This window comes from Zalophus californianus, chromosome 2 (genome assembly GCF_009762305.2).
Source record: "Zalophus californianus isolate mZalCal1 chromosome 2, mZalCal1.pri.v2, whole genome shotgun sequence".
Classification (NCBI taxonomy): Eukaryota; Metazoa; Chordata; class Mammalia; order Carnivora; family Otariidae; genus Zalophus; species Zalophus californianus.
In genome coordinates, this window is record NC_045596.1 from 167,703,821 (window position 1) to 167,724,032 (window position 20,212).

General features: G+C 44.7%; 2 protein-coding genes across 3 annotated transcripts in view; both read right to left on the reverse strand.

Annotated features, from left to right (window-relative positions):
• Positions 1–20: 20 nt before the first annotated feature.
• Positions 21–9,812, reverse strand: HTRA4 (HtrA serine peptidase 4). Its single transcript, XM_027600383.2, is given in 11 exon segments — positions 21–391; positions 3,475–3,570; positions 3,996–4,053; positions 4,459–4,573; positions 6,191–6,223; positions 6,629–6,823; positions 7,881–8,085; positions 8,866–8,965; positions 9,389–9,451; positions 9,454–9,716; positions 9,718–9,812. Coding segments are annotated over 11 exon segments (1,566 nt in total). The 3' UTR covers positions 21–48.
• Positions 9,813–10,145: 333 nt separating this feature from the next.
• The window catches only part of PLEKHA2 (pleckstrin homology domain containing A2), a 59,325-nt gene continuing 49,258 nt past the window's right edge, over positions 10,146–20,212 (reverse strand). For both annotated transcript variants that reach the window (XM_027598726.2, XM_027598725.2), the window contains 2 exons: positions 14,483–14,560; positions 10,146–14,035 (listed from right to left, as the gene is read on the reverse strand). In XM_027598726.2, the coding sequence (XP_027454527.1) occupies positions 13,673–14,035; positions 14,483–14,560 (441 nt within the window). In that variant the 3' untranslated portion in view covers positions 10,146–13,672. The remainder of the gene's footprint in view (positions 14,036–14,482; positions 14,561–20,212) is intronic.

The following is a 20,212-nucleotide window of genomic DNA, read 5'->3' on the forward strand; positions in this document are numbered from 1 at the left end:
CTTCACTTGCTTTAGTAAGGCTTCTTAGCAGTAGTAGAGTACCCCAATCTAATGGTCCCTAAGTGTGTGTGTGTGTGTGTGTGTGTGTGTGTGTGTATCTGTATGTTTTAAAGCATTCATTTTTCTTAGGAAAGAGACCCTAAAACTTGCTAACTTTGGCACGTCTTCAGTACAAACCAGGTAATATAGCTTTGGTTTTGTTAGATGATTTCTCTTTAAAGCTGGATACTTAATTATTTCAGGTGTGACTGTCAGGATCAAAGTTTGACTTCCTCGACGAACCATGATGGAAAGGGAATCATTGTCCTCAACAGCTTCAATAACATCAGTTGTGGTGGTAACAGGTTGCCCATTTATGCTGACAATTACATCGTGGTCTCTCAACCCAGAGCTGGGAGAGGGGGCAAAAAAGGACCATGAAACTATAAGTTTTACTTGTCCCCATTTAGAATTTAATGTCTGTCTTTTATGGCACTATTTTGCTGTCATTTTTTTTAAGATTTTATTTATTTATTTATTTGAGAGCACAAGCAGGGGAGGGACAAAGGGAAAAGCAGACCCCGCAATGAGCAGGTAGAGGACTCGATCCCAGGACCCGGGGATCATGACCTGAGCCGAAGGCTGACGCTTAACCAACTGAGCCACCCAGGAGCCCCTATTTTGCTGTCATTAAATGTATAAACCAGGAAACCAGAAACAGCATCAATCCTTCCAGGTATGCGGGCTTTTATAAGATATGCCTGGAAATCACCTGGGGACAGCAATCCTATAACCTTTATAAAATCAGTCTTCTAACAGAATCATGTAAAAGGTTTACTCCTCCCATATATTGGATTTGGTTTGGAATAGGCAATTTAGCTTTGGATTTTTATCAGTCTCTGACCTCTGTAAACCTCAAGCACATTCCTGGTCTTACCAGCAAAGATAAAGAAGAACACAAGCAATATATTTTTTCCCCATACAGTTGTACTCTGATTAGTTTGGTTTTGACAGCCCACTTACTTGCCCCATCTCCACCCACAGCCTGATAGCCCTACTTCCAGTAAGTCAAAAACCAGTCATGCTTTCAAGTCTAAATATTTAAGGCTCTGATTCTAGGCTACTTTTCCCCAAAGTTGTGATTATATTCTGTCTCCAATATATTTGCTTCACATAGAATATATATTCTAGAAACAACACCTCCAAATATGAAACACTTCAATAAATATATAGCCATGCTGATGGCTTCTCTTAAAGTCAATAATGGGCTGGAAGAGGGACATCAAATTAAATGACTCCAGGAGACACCATTTTAAAGAAATGGGAAACCAAAGGAAGGCTGCGAGAGGATTACCAAGATATGTGGAATTAATTTTTTTTAAAAATAGAAATTTAAAGCAAGGGATGTGAAGAGAAGTTTGAGGGCAAAGCTAAAAGCATGGAACACCTTTAGAACAAGGACAGCTGAGGAGGATGACTGGGACTGTGCACAAAGAAGAAACTTAATCCATTGTAGTTCTGTGAGTAGAAGAAGAGAAAGAAACCTGCCAGTTATTACTGAAGGTAAACTACGCACCAAAATGAGGGAGTGAGGCTCAACTAGGATAAATAACCTATCCCATGTCCCACAGCTTAGAAGGGACTAAAGAAGGATTTGATCCTGGGTCTTTCAAACGTGAAAACCCACCTTCCTGCTACTCACTGTGCCTCTTAGAAACAGAGCAGGTACAAAACAGGATAATCCACGAGCTAAGCCAGATTCCACATCCCTGCATTCTACTTATATGTACCTCTCAAGTTAATCACCTCTCTGTACCACAGCTGCTGTTTCTGTAAAATAATGCCTGTATCATAAGACTTTGGGGGCTCAAAAACGTATGTAAAATACTTAAGTGATGCCTGACATACAGTAAGTGGTTAATAAGTACCAGCTGTTATTACTGTAATTATTATTATTAGATTTAAGTGTATAAAGCCAGAAATAATAGATTTCTGGTTTATCAGTGACTTCAAGCAAGCAGTAGTCCCACACTTTAATGTTCATCCAAATCACTTGTTTAAAATGCAGATTCTGATTCAGTGGTGGGGCCTGTCATTCTGCATTTTTTTTTTTTTTAAGATTTATTTATTTGAGAGAGAGCATACGAATTGGGGGAGGGGCTGAGGGGGAGAGAGAAAGAAGCTGACTCCGCACTGAATGCGTACCCCGACTCAGGGCTGGATCTTACAACCCCGAGACCATGACCTGAGCCTAAATCAAGAGTCCGAGGCTCAACCGAGCCACCCAGGTACCTTTCGTTCTGCATTTCTAAAAAAGCCCCAGGTGATGCCAATGCTGCTGGTCTACAGGCCATATTTTGAGTAGCAAGGACTAGGAGAACTGAAAGAAATAGCTTTGGCCTTGAACCAAAAGATAAAAATAAAGAGGTGGGGGAGGGCAGGAAGCAAGAAAGTCTAGAAAAGCCTATGACAAGCCAAATTCAGTAACAGACCTAACATTTAGCTATTAACAGTTAGTACCCTATGGTTTCTTCCCCCTACTAAAAGAGTTGCCATAATATAAAAAGATAATTGAGCTTTGAGAAACAAAAGTAGTGAGAGAGGTATACTAAAGAAGTATAAGAGAGGGACCCAGGAGAATAATTGTAGGATGAGCCACCTCTTCCCTCAGTAGTTAGTATAACTGTTTAAAAACAAGAGTAAAATCAGCTGGAGCACTTCTTTGATGAGCTGCTCTAGCATTTGCTTTATTAACATTCACTCATTCTTAAACTTTTAGCCCTCTGAATTCTTCCTGTTCTTAATAACTAAGGTATCGAAAGTAAATTCAGGAATTCCTAGCAAAATTAATTTAAACTTATGCTATTAATTCATCATGAATTCTTGAGCTACAAAAAAACCATTCCCTTCCCAAAAAAAGTCCTTCCAACACAAGCACACAAGTCCAAATCAGCACTGTCCAATAGAAATGTAAGGCAGGCCACATACGTAATTTTAAATTTCCTGTAGCCACATTTTTAAAAACTTTCTTAATTTTTAGAAATCTTTTTAAAAATAGATGAAGCTCATTTTAATATACCTATTTAAGTCAATATGTGTATTATCATTTTAATATGTAATTTTTAAAATTATTAATGGGTATTTTAGACTGTTTCATATAAGTCTTTGAAATCCACTAGAAACAACCCACACCTATTGTGCTACTGTACAACATCTTACACAATACAGTGATTAAAGTTAAAGGCAGTCCTTCCAAAACAAAGGGTATGTTTCATGGAAAAATCTTTTATATTGAGTGCCTCTGTTTTTTTTGGTTTTTTTTTTTTTTACTTAAATAAACTAAAATTAAATAAGATTCCATTCCTCAGTCACACCAGCCACATCTCAGTGTTCAACAGCCATGCGAGGGTAGGGCCACTGTACTGAACAGTGCACATCTCGATCCAACACACATTTACCATGGCATGCTAGCTGGGCCAAGGCCTGAACTCTTACCTTTCAGCAACTGTTCCTTGAATCACCTCATACACAAAGACCCCAGAACTCACATTAGGGAAATCTGTATCTTGCCTTTTCATCTCTTGAAGAAGGCTAAGAAAAGTGAGAAGAGTTTGCCCAGAAGGTTAAGAAACAATGAATTCATCACCTGAGCCCTGGTCAAAGCCTCCAACTCAATAGGTACTCTTATGTGTTCTACTCAAGGCTCCGGGGGGCCAGTGAAGATTCCAGCAAGCCAGTCACAGTTATTCTTCCCTGGGGGGCGGGGGGCAGTTCTCTACCAAAGCCCTGAACCACTGGACATTATGAGGTCTATATAGCCACAGTGAAAGAAGCTACTAAAATGTACCGCAAATATTGGTGCAGGCAGAGACAGTTACCTACCCTGTGACAATGGGGCCCTACACTCACAAGAGTAGCCAGCTGTAGCCCACATGCTTTAGATTCCCTGTTAAGACCATCCAGCTATGCCTTTTGCTTCTGAAAAACAACGCAGACATACTGAAACCCATGCTTACTTCATAGTGAGAGGCAGCATTCGCAGACCGATATACTTCTTCTGTGAAAGAGCCTTTCCTGGAAAGGAAAGTTATAGAGTGTTAGTAACAACAAAGCTTCTTTCCTTTGGCAGAGCTTCAAAAAACAGCAAGTCATGGAACATCCTTACTATTATTATAACTGCCCTTTCAGGCTGTCAGCCTGAAAATGTGCTTCAGAGAACCTTTGTCACTAGCATGGACACTCCTCCCATCCACCTCCCATCTCCAGCTCATGGGTTTCCTTTCCTCCATAACACATACTTCTGGGTACAACACAACTAGGCTTTGTGCCTAGTTCCCCCATATTGCCACCCAAACCACCGTGATAAGAGCTGGGTACCAGTGACTTAGTATTCTACAGAATCCTAATGGCAGTCTCCAGAACAGATGGAGGGCTCCTGAAAAACACAAGAAGGGAAGAAAAAGTCCTAACTCCCCTTACCTTTCAACTGGCGCTCATGGAATTCTGCCAAGAACTGTCGAATTCGATCTGAGGGAATTGCAAAGGAGATTCCCATGGTCACCTTCAATGTATTTATGCCAATCACGTCACCATCCTGGCAAGGGAGGAGATATCATTCAGTCACCAAGTCATGCAAACTGACCAGTGCAAAACCAGTGCCAGAAGAGGAGGAAATGAAGCTAGTCACTGAGGGTCAGAGCACAGAGGGGCTAGAGGAAAGGGGACTTCCACAGAGAGCAGTGGACGTTGCCTTATAGGACACACAGTGTGGTAGGAAAGCAGAAAGCCGGGGGAGGGGGCGGGGGGGACCCTACCCATGTGCAGATCCCTGCTGAGGACAATTTTTTTTAATCTTGAGTTCATTTTTTCCTTCATCAAATCATTTTAAAAGTGAATCAGTTTGTATTTTGACACAGGTTAAGAGGACAAGGAGTACTTGCCTTTTCTTCTCAAATGAAACTAAAAATAAACATGGAAAAGGCAAAAAGCCGTTGGATTTTTCAGCAACACTTTAATGAAACTCTTCAGAATTAGCTAATCTCTTCAGAACTAGCTAATTGACCTCGGAGAACAAAGCTCTACAAAGCCAAAGCCATGAAGTGGGAAACACTTTCCTCTTCATGCACTTCATCACCCTTAGCCTCTGTTGGGTAATGGGAAGGGTAAAAAAGAGACTTCTGATCATATTAAATTACATATCATAATTCAGTAGGTCTGGAGTGTGGCCTGACAATTGCATGTCACCCCTGCTCTAGTAAACTCACTTTTTTTTTTTTAAGATTTTATTTATTTGAGAGACAGAGCTAGAGAGAGAGAGAACATGAGCACACACAGAGGGAGAGGGAAAAGCAGACTCCCCACCGAGCAGGGAGCCCAACTCGGGTTCAATCCCAGGACCCTGGGATCATGACCTGAGCTGAAGGCAGATGCTTAACCGACTGAGCCACTCAAGCGCCCCTAGTAAACTCATTGTCTACTAGAGAAAGCAAGCACAAGAAAATTACATAAGTAACATTACTATAAGTAAAAGAGTGCTCAGTAATTTCACATACAGTTAGCTCATCCTCCAAAAAGCAAGTGTAATGTGTGAAGAACCAGAAACAGTCAGCTCAAAGGGACTCAGCATGATCACAGACTGCGTGTCAAACAGCATTGCACTTTCTCATGTTTTCACAGGTATTTGAGCAACTAGAAACTCTTGCATTTCCACTAGAGATGCTGAATAACATCTAAGAATTAAATACATGATAGAGTGATGGATTCTCACTGTGGCTTTTCTCTATCAGGATTAAAAACCCGAACAGACACGTCAGGTAGTTAGCATTTAGGGATGAGGGACAGTTCTTCACATGCAGCAGCAGGCGGTCTTCAAGGATAGACATTATGTAGCACAGGTGGTCAGCTGACATATATTTTAGTTTAATGCCCCGGGCTTTTGTTAACTACACAATGAAAACAGAAGGCATGGTGAAGAGATGTCAGTAAACGGAAGTAAACCCTGGCACCCTCAGCTGGATGAACTCACATGCCATGTGATAAATGATGATAAATCCAGCACAGATCTTAAATCTTTGCTAACCATTTACTTAAGATGCAATAATAGAAAAGCATCCTACCACAAATCTCTACACAAGAGTGACATCCTACTCTGCATCATCATTCTTGGAAAGTTGGGACGAGACAGGAAACAGCAAGGCAAGTGGCCACTTACCAAGTTCACCAGAGGGCCCCCAGAGTTGCCGTGCTGAAGACAGAATTTGAAAAAGTCACCAGTGCTTTTCTCCTTGTCATTTATACGTAGTTCCTAAAGAGGTTTACCAAAAGCAGCCTGCTCTGGTGAGCACGGCAAAGCCGTGCCCCTGTCATCACCAACACTGAAGTCGGTGCAGGTAAAAGACAAGAGCCAAAGGACCACCACCTTCTACAGCAGGGGTGACCTCTATGAAAGACCCAAAGAGACTGCCCAATATCACGGATGCTGACGATCACATCAAACAGGCTGAACGACATGGCATTCATCCCTCCAGTGAGGGTCTAACTGAACTCTGGACAGCCCCAACAGGCCAAAAGGAAAAGAGGGCCTTCGGACATGTTCTTCTCACTGTCCTGCCAGTACCTTATGGGCTGAGAACCCTCCCGAGTGACTTACATTAATTATGGCATCCGTCTGGATATAGTTCATGTCTCAATTCTTCAGCCCCAGCACTCTGCCCCCTCGCTGTGTAGTGCTGACAATCCCTGCAGTCACTGTGTTCTGCAGAGAAAACGGGCTGCCCAAGGCCACCACGAACTCTCCAGCCCGCAGGTCAGAGGACCTTCCCAGCAGCAATACAGGAAGGTCAGTCTGCACACAGCCAGGAGGGACCGGAAGGACAGAGAGGTGACGAAGAAATCAAGAATAGAATCAACCAGTATTTGTGTACAACACACATATGGCATGGTCTGTATCATTTGGGCACTCAAAATCCAAGAACCTCCCACCCACTCATATAGGTTCTACAAGTGCCTGATGTTTCTTCCTCAAATTCCAGCAACCACCGACCTCTCACCTGGTAAGACGATCAGGATTATCTCTAAAATCCAAAATTACTGCTTTGTAGAAATTACTGTAACTAAATGACCAGTGAAGTCGCTGATGAACATACACTGACATTAGCAACTTACTTAGCACTATACCAGCTCAAAATTTTATTTTTTTAAAGATTTTTTCATTTATTTACTTGAGAGAGTGAGAGAGAGCAAGCAAGCACAAGGGAGGTAGGGGCAGAGAGAGAAGCAGACTCCCCACTGAGCAGGAAGCCCCCTGAGATCCTGACCTGAGCCGAAGGCAGACGCCTAAAGACTGAGCCACCCGGGCACACCCCAGCTCAAAGTTTTATAGTCAAAATTAAACCACAAACAGAAAGGAGAGTGCCCAGAACAGTGCTTCTCAAATTTTAATGTGCACACGAATCACCTAGGGATCTTATTAAAATGCAGATTCTGACTCAGTAGACGTGGGTGGGATCTGAGATCCTGCATTTTTAAAAAATTCTTTCTCAGATAATGTCAATGCTGCTGATATGCAGACTAGACTTTGCGTAGCAAGGACCTCAGAGTATTCCTAGGCAGCTCTGAATCCACTGCAATCATTCCTAGTATTCTAAGGCAAGCAGAGAAATAAGTTTCCCAGAAGCAGCATCTGTTGAAGAAGGAGGCTAGACAGTTAATAGAAATTGTTAGGGATATACAGACGGGCATAGAAGAAAATAGAACAGTGAAAAACAGAAAAAAAAGGAAACTAGAGAAGACCATATACCAGGTAGAATAGATGTGGAGCAGGAATGGGGTGGAGAGGAAAATATCAGCAAACTGATGGAAATCCCCAGATGTACAGACTGATTTGGCTCTTGCATACTCACATTTGGCTCGATCTTAATCAGTGCAAGGTCCAATTTATGGTCAATGTCCTGGATAGGGGCTTCATACTGGATGCCACTCTGGAGCTCCACCTGGATCCGCTGCTGGTTGGTGAGGACGTGGGCATTGGTAACAATGAGCCCATCCTCAGACACTATGAACCCAGAGCCACTGGATGCAGGAATATCCTTGTTGCTAAGAGGTGACCTGTCCCAGCAAGACAACAGCATAAGCAGAGGGCAGGAAAACCAGGGGATCCATCAGAGTCTGGGGACATGGAACCTCTAATTTATCAAACATACCTCCACCACAGTTTTCTCAGACATCTTACTATCCCCTGTCTGTTTTCATTCTCTCCATGTGTAACTGGACTCTGAATGTTCAGCACCCTGGCCATCTCTTAGGAACATGACAGAGAGCTGATCCCAACTCTCCTTTTCCAGGGATGACCCCCTCCCCTCCTTCTTCAGAGCTGATCAGAGCAGCAACCCTCTGCTTCAGAGAGGCCTCACCTAGTCCTACTACTGCGCGCAAACGTGGACCTAGTGCCACATTCTTGAGGACGCTGGCAGGGAGGGAGTCAAAGAAGTCTGGTTCCAGCTTAGGTTCCACTACTAACCGGCCTTGTGACATAGGATTTCCTTCCAGGCAAACGAGGGGCCTGAGCAAGATCACCATCAGGATGCCTTCTAGCTCTTACATCTGACCTTCCATTTTGTCCGTGGGAGATGAGGGAGAGAGAAACCCCAGACCCCGAAGTGCAGAGGAGTAGCCCAGATTTGGAAGTCACAATCCCTACGCTTCCGCTCCTTGGCTAAACCAACCCCGAACAGATTATTCAACCTATTTGAGCCGCGATTTCCTCACAGCGGGTTTTACGACTAAGCCTAAGCGATGCCTGTAAAGCCGTAGCGCGGGGCCCAGAGCCTGCGGGCGCTCAGAGACAGTCCCGCGGGGTAGCGGGCGGCCTCCTCCTGCCTCCTTTACCTGCGGAACAGCTGCAACTGAACCACAGATGGCGCCACCTTCTCCACCAACTCCGCGATGAAGTTGTCCTCGCTCCGGAGCCGGCCTACACTCCTGGTCCCTGTGAAGAAATGCTCCACTCTTGGGGGCGATGGGCGCCCCGCTGCTTGGCCGGATCAGGTGTCATATCCCAAATCTCCCGGTCTCTCTCCTCCTCCTCTCTCCTTTCCCTCCCCTTCCTCTCTTCGGCCTCCCCTCTGTATTCACTGCCACCCCGCAAGGATACGCCTTGAGGGACCAGACCTGTCATCCCGGGTGGGAAAAAAAAGAGAAGAAAAAGGGAAGACGGCATTCAACAGGCCCGGGGAGGCAAGTGGGGAGAAACCACATGGGAACTGGTAAGAGACACCTAAGAAGGAAAGAAAACTGGGAACAAGGAGTTGAATCGGAGGCAAAGGCGGAAAGAGCCCGCGGCGCACCGCGCGACAGGCGCGCGCGGCTTGGGGACGTTGCGAGCCTCCCGAGCGCGCGGGCCAGCGCTCACCTCCACCCGAGCAGCCGCCCTTCAGCACCGGCACGGCCGGGAGCGCGCCTCGGAGGCGCGCGACGCGCACAGGCTGGGATAGGTGCGCCCGTCGCGGCCGCACACCGCCGCCCCCGCCGCGGGGCAGCCGCACGTGCCGACCCAGGCGCCGCCGAGGCGCGGGGCGCTGAGCGTCGCGCGACACTGCAGCCCCGGGGCGCACCACCCGCCCAGCGCCCCGCCGCAGGCCTCGCCCTCGGCCGCCGCGCAGACGCGGCAGCGATCGAGCACCGGCGTCGACCCCGCCGAGCCAGGTGGGCAGCGGGGGGCAGGGCAGCAAGGCCCTGGACCTCCCAGCCTCGCCTCTGGGCACAGGCGGCGGGAGCAGCAGCCACAGCAGGAGGAGCTGTCCCAGCAGAGCTGGCCGCCGCAGAGGTCTAGTCATCCTGCCCCCTTCCTTCTTCATGCTCCAGTTTACTTTGGACGAGCAACTGCTCTAAAATGAGCAACACTTCTTCCCCGCTAGGGTGCCGCCTCCCTCAACCCCCGGGCTTTAAGGGGCAGAGCCTGGCAGACCTCTACACACACACACACACACACCCCCACACGCATCCCCCACCACCCGTCCCCGTCCCTGCCCCAGGGCCAGGGCCACCCCCATGCAACCAAGAGAGGTCCCCAGCCCCGCCCTGTGCAGAAAACCAATAATGGGGCAGACTGACAAGAGAGATCACCCATCCACGGGCAGAGGGTCAGCATTAGGAAAACACACACCATATTTCAGTATTTCACATGGTTTTATTACAAAACAAGCAACAAAACAGGTTTAGAAAATTATTTTTTTGCTACATACCAATTAGGAGATCACATAAAATGAGAAGCGTAACAGTTTCCATGCACTCAGCTCAGTGCTTACAGTGAGTGCATTTCACAGCTGAAACGTACTGGTTCAAAACACAAAATCATGCCACACTTCAATAAGCAGTGGGGGAGAGGTCAAACAGTCTATTTTTGCTAACATTAGCTTTATTCAAATTCTACTTAGCATGAGTGACTGTAACTGACTGCTGCAGGCAATAACAGAAAAAAGGAGTAAGAAAAGAAAAGTGATGTTGGTTGAAAAGATTTACTAAACTATCCATTTTTGACATGTTCAAAGTTTATAAACAAAGCTCACTTGGGAAACTCGATTTCCAAAATGCTGTTACTGGTCAACAGTGAAAACAAACATCAAATCCCACTGCTCAACTACTGAATCTATTTAGGTCCTTTTAGCCCATATGAGCGCAGTTATATTCAGCAAGGAAAAAAAAAAAAACCTTTTGCTTCAAGTGAACTACAGAGCTGGGCCTTACCTCTGCTCTTTCTCATATGAGTGAGCAGCTCAGCATTCTACTCAGAAATAAACATATACCTTTCAATATTTTGACCTGAGTCTACTCTACACCTTAGTAGGTTTATGATGTCTCCCAGGATGCAAAAAGTCAAACCATGTTTACCAACCACCAACTGAGCTTGAGTAAGCAAATCCTTAAGCTCTCAAGAATAGTGGATGGCAAATAGTTCAATTATAGGGAAGACCACCTGTAATACTGTTACACAAACTGGATCAAGATCATTTCAATAGTCTTATGAAAACAGCACAACCCAAGAAGGTTTTTATTCCACAAAGAAAATGGCAGTACCTTTTTTGGTTCCTTTTTTTTAACTCAGATTTATTCCAGAGCCTGTGCATTTAACCACTAACCTATACTGCATCCCTGCCCTATTTTTTCCATCTGGTTCCATAGACATTTAAAGCCAAATGCTTTGACTATATATGCACTATCTTTGGCTCACATGTGTAGTGACGTTAAAAAGTTGTGATGTGAAATTGGCCAGAAGGTAAGAAATATGGACACAAAAGGAATTCTGAAATAAGGTTTGGGAATGAGAATGCTTACAGACTTCACTGAAGATAATTCTATTTATCTGGTGTTGGAACTACATCAGCAATGTTCTCACTTGGTATTCCCAAGTATTTGCCAACTAAAGTCCTTGTTTTCCTTCTATCATAATAATATAATCTAGATTTATAAGTATGTTTAATTTAACACATTCGTAAAATAGACCCTACTGAAATAAGAAACATATCAGCTTAATATAATGGCCAATTAATTCAGCAGGCGTATTCTAGCAGAGAGTTTATTTAACAAAAGAGAAATGGGTACATTTTCACAGCTTAAACACCAAAAGATGACAGCTTTCATGAGTTAGGGAATGTTTAAAGGGATCTCAAAATTTCCTAACTTATTTTTGTTAGTGCAAATATCACTTATTGTGTATTTTCTTTGACCTAGCCAAAGAAGTTTCTTGAGGAAAATTTGAAGATGAAATCAGAGACAAGGAGCTTTAAGAATCTGAAATGACTACTTATCAGACTACTTGAAGCTGTAACCTCGGTCACTCATAAATAACTAACTCCCAAACCACAGATTTCTGAGGACAACCGTCTACAAGAGTCTGCAAAAAAGAGGAGAGAGAGAGAGAGAGAGAGAGAGAGAGATCCAGTACTAGATGTCTTTTTTCTACCAGGACCACTAGGCCAAACAATTTAAGTGAAGAATAGCTCCAGTGCAGTGCGGTCAAGAAAAGTTCTCAACATGACATAGACTTCAAGGGAGTTACACTCCCTGCAAGGAACACAGATTTCCCTCAAGCCCCTAAGGATTTCTGATGACATGTTTTTGCCTCTGTATTAGATCTAGACATAAGGAAGCAGAAGGGACTGACTTAGGTAAAAACACATCTCTCGGTATCTTCCTCTAGTGATTGATTTTTAATTTAAAGGTAATTAGCTGATCTAGCTGATAAAAGGCATAGACAGAAATGAGTCAGTTTTTCTCTCCCTTTAGGGCACCCCGATAAGTTAGCAGTTCACCACATAAGTTGGACAAATTCTCCCAGGGACACTGGAAATAGTATCTTCTTGTCAAATGAAAGAAGGTACACCTAAAAATCTGGGTGGGAAATGCAATCTACGCTCTTCTACCTGGGAAATCTCTAGTCAGCAATGCAGAGCCTCTAAATCAATGTCACTTTGCATAGTTTCTATTTTATTAAAAATATAAATACCTCTCAAGATTATCCTCGTATCTCTTCACTATTAAGTACTGGGAACCTTATCTGGTCACAAGGTTTGATCATGCAAGTACACAAGGCTTCATTCAAAGGGCAACAGAAAGAGTAGAAAGAAAGCAAATCTGCCAGGTTATATAATATACAGCACTTAAAATTAGACTAATATCAGCCCACTGAAGAGCTATGAAGTAAGGATTCAAGAAATCTGTCTGTGCTAAAACAGACCTTTTCTTCTGTCTGGAAAACACGGATCAGAAAAGTCTGTCTGGATGAAGTTTATCTGGATGCCCGTCTTTTCCCAGGACCTGCTCTAAAGCAATTCTAACACCCTAAAATAGAGATCTGATCTCTCACGCAAGGGAATTATCCTACACTTATCAACCCTCCAAACTTCCAAATAATGCCATAGCAATGGAAATGTCTGCTCTAGTCTCAACAGTCATAACTTTCAACACTGATAAACCCATCCCCAGGGCCTGACACAGAAACTGCATGGGCAGGTCTATCATTCACACTGACAATATTTGGGGTCATAGACAAGAACAGAGTAATTCCCAAAATTGGCTGATACGCTGAGATTGACTCTTACCCCATACCTTACACGAGATTCCCTATTTCTTCCCCTACAGAAGTCCCCTGAGAGGATCTACCCTCGTAGACATTCTGAGAGCTCCCTGCCAGCCCCCAGATTTTAACACCTCCCCTCAGAATGTATCCCAGGCAAGCCAGCTGGGTTAGTTACGACCTTCCTACTTCACAGTCAGACCTCAGCCAATAAATAAGAATTGGACAAACCAGATGACTGGCCCAAGATTCTGTGCCTGGCCTGGAAAGTAAAGGAAGGAACTACAACTAGGACAAGGAAACAAAACTTGGTTAGGGATGAAATTGCACTCCCAACCTTCTCTCACCAGGAAGACCTTAGAACAGTCAAAGTAGAGGCAACCTGTTGTCTACTGAGCGTGCCTACAGGTCCAACCTAGTGATTTTTCCAAGTTAAATATGCTGTATTGATATTTAAAAAAAAAAAAAAAAAAAAACAGGCCAGCTGGATGGGCCCCTCCCACATAGCATCCACAGGAATATGAGTGCCAAAGGGTCTCTGACTGTCCTCCAAAATGTAGGGAAACTGAGTCATGGCCTCCTTTTCTTGAGTCCTCCCCCATCCCAGGGCACTGTGCCCTATCACACATCAGAAGTCCGTATGCTCTCATCATCAAGGCTGAACAGAAATGGTTTCTCCTTGGGGTGCTGGGGCTCCGACCTGTGCCTTATCCGGGAGCTGGGCAACACCCCAGAAGTACTGCTCTCCCCAAGCCGGGGCATGAACAAAGAGTCCCCAGGAGTCTCTTCAGCTGGAAGCAGCTTGTCCCCGGCCTGTGGGACGGGGGTCCAGGGTTGCCAGGAGGAAGCCACAGAGGGGGCTTTGCAGAGAGCTTTTTTCTCTTCCATAGGTGGCCGCCCCCTACACAGGACAGAGTTGGGCCCCCCTGAGAGGCCAGAGCTTCCAGAGCGAGTCAAAGAGATGGATCTAGAAAAGGACATATCCTACAAAAATAAAAGGGAAGAAAAAAACAAAGGAAAATAAGGCCTTTCCTGACAATGTTTATCCCAAAGCCCCAGGAAGAACACCCACCCATGATCACCCCCTCATAGGTCCAGAGGCACTGGTCTACAGAAATCAAGTCTGACCAACAGAATTCACCCCAGATGTGTCAAGGTCGGCCGACACAGAGAGACGTGTAGAACACATCACAGGCTCTGTCTCTTTACCCAACCCTACACCTCACCTCTTTCCAACAACAAAAAAACAAAAACAAAAAATAAAATTCTGTACCTAAACCAGCAGAAAGAGGAAACAAACAAGACAGCCTGAGGCTTCGGCTGCTTCCAGGGACAGAGTGCTTGGCTGCATCACCAAATAAAACCTGCCCACTCAGAGAGAATTCATCTCTAAGTTGACAGTGACCATGTACCAGAAAGGAAATGACTTACTCTGGGGTGGCACTTGAGGGCCTGAACAGCTGCCCCGATCTCCTTAATCCAGCTGTGCATGTCTTCTGGACTGTCCGCCTGCAAAACAGCCTTAGCACTTAGGGAGAAATGTTTGGCATTATGATTTCAGCTCACAAGTCTGTGGTTCAATTCTAAGTTTATAAAACCACACCATTAGAGCTGGAAGGAGCCCAGAGATCATGTCATCCAGTGGCTCTCAGACTTTTGAGGACATTTGTTTCCAGCAAACTCATATTTGACACCCCATAAATAAAACAGCTCCACGTGGGGCAAAGGCCATTCCTGCTGAAGCCCCTCACCCTCTCTGGAACACAACCGGCCTTTACAGAAAAGGAAAATGGGGTTTTTTTGTTGTTGTTGTTTCTTTTTTTAAGATTCCATTTATTCATTTGACACAGAAAGACACAGCGAGAACAGGAACACAAGCAGGGCGAGTGGGAGAGGGAGAAGCAGGCTTCCGGCCGAGCAGAGAGCCCGATGCGGGGCTCGATCCCAGGACCCTGGGATCATGACCTGAGCTGAAGGCCGACGCTTAACGACTGAGCCACCCAGGCGCCCCAGAAAAGGAAAATGTTGAGCCAAAGCTCAACACTTACGGTTGGTCTAGATTCCAGTTCTCCTGACTCCCAATGCAGGCATCTTTCTACCACAGCTATCCAAACAGAATAATCCCTTTTTCAACTCCAGTCCCGCCAAAGCCAAATCCTCTGCAAATTCTCCAAGATACATATTATCTCCAGGAACAAGGCTTCCCTCAGAGAACAAGCGACCTGGGTCTGTCCAGACTCCATCCAGGCCTGGAGAGTTGGTAGACTCGGAGCACCAAGCTTACCATCCGGCAGGACACTGCTGAGCCCTTAAAAAGCATATCCCCCAGAAATACCTACCAACCCCAGAAGGGGGCAGCAGCGGCTCTATGAAGAAAGGAAAATCAAATGGCCAAGCGTCGGCAGGTGGAGCCCTCAGAATTCTCAGCGCCTTCCAGCTTTACAGGGGTTGCATTCAAGTGAACCTAGCAAAGGTTTGCTGCGGCCCTCCCCGGTCTTACACGTGGCATCAGGTGCCAGGCACAGAGATGAGACCAAGACCAAATCCCTGACCTCCAGAAATTTCCATTTGTTAATCTCTCTCTGCTCCCTGTGCCTTCCCCTAACAGCCCTACCCAAAATTACAAGTGTGTGCCTTTTCCTAAGCAAGGTATATATAAACGCCACACTCCAGCCTGCAAAATTCCCCACATAGGCCCCTCACTTTCCCCAACCCCCAGATGATTCTTTCATGTTGCACTGTATCAGAATAAAACACGACTAGTTTTTTTTTTAAATCCTCAAACTGGTGCTCCTACCCCTTTCTGTCACCCCAAACAAACCCTCATGAGTTAGGTGTGTGCAGAAGACACTTAAAAAGAAATGGTTTCAGGGGCACCTGGGTGGCTCAGTCGGTTAGGTGTCTGCCTTCCGCTCAGGTCATGATCTCAGGGTCCTGGGATGGAGCCCCGTGTGGGGCTCCCAGCTCAGCGGGGAGTCTGCTTGTCCCTCTGCCTCTGCCCTCCCCCCATTCCTGCTCCCTCTCACACTCTCTCTTCTCAAATAAATAAATGGAATCTTTAAAAAAAGAAAAGAAAAGAAAAGAAATAGTTTCACATCCTGGCACACTGGGTTAAGCGGGTATAGCAACAAGGTGAACACCTCTCTCACATGCTAGAGCTGCAAATTCCCTGTATTCTCTCTCCCCTGGGCTTTTCCCAGTTGTGTGACAACCTGGTGGTTGGTTTTCCAAGAAAAAGATAAATCCATCCCTAGTCCAAGAAGATAAACAGGATAAGCTGTCCAAGATTCTTCCAGAAGTTATTTTACTAATCTCAGGGCTAGCCTGTTCCACAAGTAGAGCCACTGGGAAAATGCAATGAACTCATTTAGGTAAAGCACTCTGAACACAAAGTATTAGTTATTGCTGTTATTATTATTACATGAGGGACACAAATGAAGCCTTAAATTCCAACACTATGTATAGAACATGTATATGTTAATTGGCCTCTCCCTGAAACTTTTTTTCTGTTTCCTCATACTCAAACTGCAGGTAATTCCTGCCTAAGGATCAAATTGTCCAGATCAAATAAGATAACATACTTGGCTACTTTGAGTTGAATGAGATGGAGGTAGTTAAACTGTCCACTAGTAGAAAAGCATTTCTCAGAGATTTTCCTTCTAGGGAGACAGAGGATTCGGTAGGGAGAAATGTCAGAGGATCGGGAGACATGGAGATAGGAGCTGAGGGAGAGACAAACGTTTCCCACATCATGCAGGAGGTCCAGGATTTTCATGAAACAGACTGCACAATCCACATGATGCCAGTTTCCAGGGCTATTAAGCTACTTGTACCCCTTCCACCACCCAAGCACAACACAGCAACCCCCACGTCAAATGTCCCACAAGCCACAGGCCACCTATCTGTCCTTTGAGACCCCACCAATGCCCTCATATGTCTCTCCAGGAACCCACCACACCACGAGCCTAGTGGTCTTCACCCCAGTCTCCATCTAGCAAGGAGCTACCGAGGAAGAGAAAACTAGGCACCACCTGACTTAACATCTGGGGAGTCAGACACAAGAATCAAAATCCTCTAAAACACATTTAAATTGTTTCCAATTCCCCTCTCATATAAGTAACGCTACTATTCACATCTTTGTGCACAAAGCTTTTTTTCATTCTTACGATTCTTCAGCTCCTGGGAAATTTACTAAAGAATATGCATTCTTTTAAGGCTCTTGTTACATCTGGCCAGAGAGATTTCTGGCCAAAAAGACAGATTTCACTTGCCACCAATATATTATTTTTTATGTGCACCCTTGCTAGAATTAAGTATTACAATTTTTAAAGACTTTGCGAACATGATGGGCAAAATAAATCTCTGTCTTAAAACATTTAGTAATTGGGGCACTTGGGTGGCTCAGTCGTTAAGCATCTGCCTTCGGCTCAGGTCATGATCCCGGGGTCCTGGGATTGAGCCCCACATCAGGCTCCCTGCTCTGCAGGAAGCCTGCTTCTCCCTCTCCCACTCCCCCTGCTTGTGTTCTCTCTCTGGCTGTCTCTCTCTCTGTCAAATAAATAAAATCTTTTTTAAAAAATTTAGTAATTAATAAAGATGGAAACTGTTTGCTAATTATGTTTTTTCCCCAATTCTCTAATCCTGCTTAAGGACATTTTCTGTCAGATAACCTATAGAGTTAATCCAGCCAGAAGGATAGTAATGAACATTAGTAAGCATTATTTTAATGTTTAACAAATGTTATTTTAAATATTATTCAGGGGGTGCCTAGGTGGCTCAGTCAGTTAAGCATCCGACTCTTGATCTCAGCTCAGGTCTCAATCTCACAGTCGTGAGTTCAAGCCCTGTGTTGGGCTCCACATTGGGTATGGAGTCTACTTAAAAAATAATAATATAAAATAAAATATTATTTAAATAGACAAGCAAATATTGTGATAAGAATGAGAAAAAAGACTATCACTTTATTGAGATCACAACTGTAATCTCTATTAGTAGTTTTAGAACTTGGATTCACTGGCAACAAAAATTCAGTGAAACCTTAAAAACTGTATGCAAACATATGGCGTATGTGTATGTCTACCTTTAATGGAAAGCCTGTGTTTAGCTTTCCTCAAAAACCCAAAAACATCTTAAAACACCATCACAAAGGTGAACCAAAAGTAAAAAATAGAGCTGAAGTCCACGCACCCCATGATGAATTATGAAAAGTCTAAAAGATGCTTAAAACTCAGTAGAACAAAAGGGGAATTGCCACGCTCACACCTTCATCTCTTCCTGGCATGCTTAAGTGTGTGCATTTGTTTCTGGCACTTGGTTAGAAAGAAAAAGTAGGGTTTCTGTCCTTGAGAACAGTTTTTGAGGTGAGAGGAATAAAGGATACTAAAAGGAATCATGGCAGCCTGAGGTTTATTGTAGTCCAATGAGCTTTTTTACTGAGCACCTACAATAAACCCAGTACCATAACAGATGCAAGGGTTTGAAGCAATGAATTCCAGAGGTCATGAGTAACAGGCCTCCAGTACCTACCGGGGTGGCTTCTGCTGCAGCTGTCCAACATTTGTACGATGCTCCTTCTGCATTCTATTCCCCACCTCTGTGCTGCCCCCCTTCCAAAAGCTAATAATCCCTGCCCTCTTCCCAGGACCCAATCCCGTTTTTAGACACAGCCTGGCCACATCCAACTGTCTAGGCTGTATACTACATAGTTCTGAGTGATGTCATTCACCCTATAGTCTAAATTAAAACAGTACGTATCCAAAGAGTTCTAGCTCAACACTCCGCAATCCACACGGGAGCCCTCTTATTACTATTCTTATCCTGACACGGACCCCTAGTTCTGGCAACTGGGCTTATGCCAAGTTACCCAAACCAGCCTGCACTACATTTCTCATCTAGAATAACTAAATCCTCCAACATAATACCCCTGACCTTCTATGACTGGGAAAGAGAGAAATGGTGAACTCTGCATGCCTTGTATTCCAAGGACTGAAATCTCATCTTGAATCTTTGCCCAGAACTGAGAACCGTCTACAGGCTGATAAGTTTGCTGACTCGCCAAGCTTAGATACCTGATTACTGCCAGATCCTGGATCTTGGTCACCATGATCCACCTGCCATGACAGCCAGTCCCCCCAAGCTGGTCTCTCCTGGTTATCTATGGCCACACCCTCTACATCTTGGGCTCTGCACCAAGCTGCTTTTATTTTTCTTATATACTTTTTTTCAATTTAAATTCAATTAATAACATATGATGTTATTATTGGTTTCTGGGGTAGAGGTCAGTGACTGATGACTTATATAAGACTCATCAGTCTTATATAACACCCAGTGCTCATTCCATCACGTGCCCTCCTTAATGTCCAGCACCCAGGTACCCCATTCCCCCTCCCTTCTCCCCTCCAGCACCCCTCAGTCTATTTCCCATGATTAAGAGTCTCTTATGGTTTGTCTCCCTCTCTGATTTCGTACCAAGCCGCTTTTAAACAACACAAGGGAGTAGATCCTGATCTAGCACCTGATTAGGGGTGCTAATCAGTTCCACAATTCAGGTTTATGATCTCAAACAAATAATTTACCTTCAGACACTCCGTTTCCTCATCTGTAAAATGGAGATGGCCTCAGAGATTGCTGAGAAGTTAAGTGATATGCTGCCTGTAAACTCCTTAGCACCATGCCTCTCACAGCTGAGTGTCCAACAAACGGTAGCATCCCAGGGTTCAAATTATACGTAAGCGTGACATAGAAGGCATGTGTGACAGAAGGTAAATGACCAACACCTCAGCAGTTGGAAGCCAGCGCCATGTTGTCGCCCAAGCCTCCGTGCCCTGTCCAAGGAGACTGTTTGCTCTGCCTCCAGCTGCCCGGCTCTCTGGGCTAGCTTCCCTGGATACTGAGCATACGTGGCTCTTTCAGGCAGATTTACTGAACATACACTAGGAAGCAGGTCAGAATGCCACTGAGGCACGGTGGCAAAAGTTGCTGGCACCACGCTGTAGGAGGAATCATTCTATGCTTTTACCTTTTGCATGAGACACAATTTTTCCTTGGAACAAATGACTGACTATCTGTCAAACTTACTCAGACTTAGGCATATGGTGGACTCTTTCTCAAAAATGAATGAAAGTAGTCCATTTAGTCAAGCAAAATCATGAAAGTATTTTT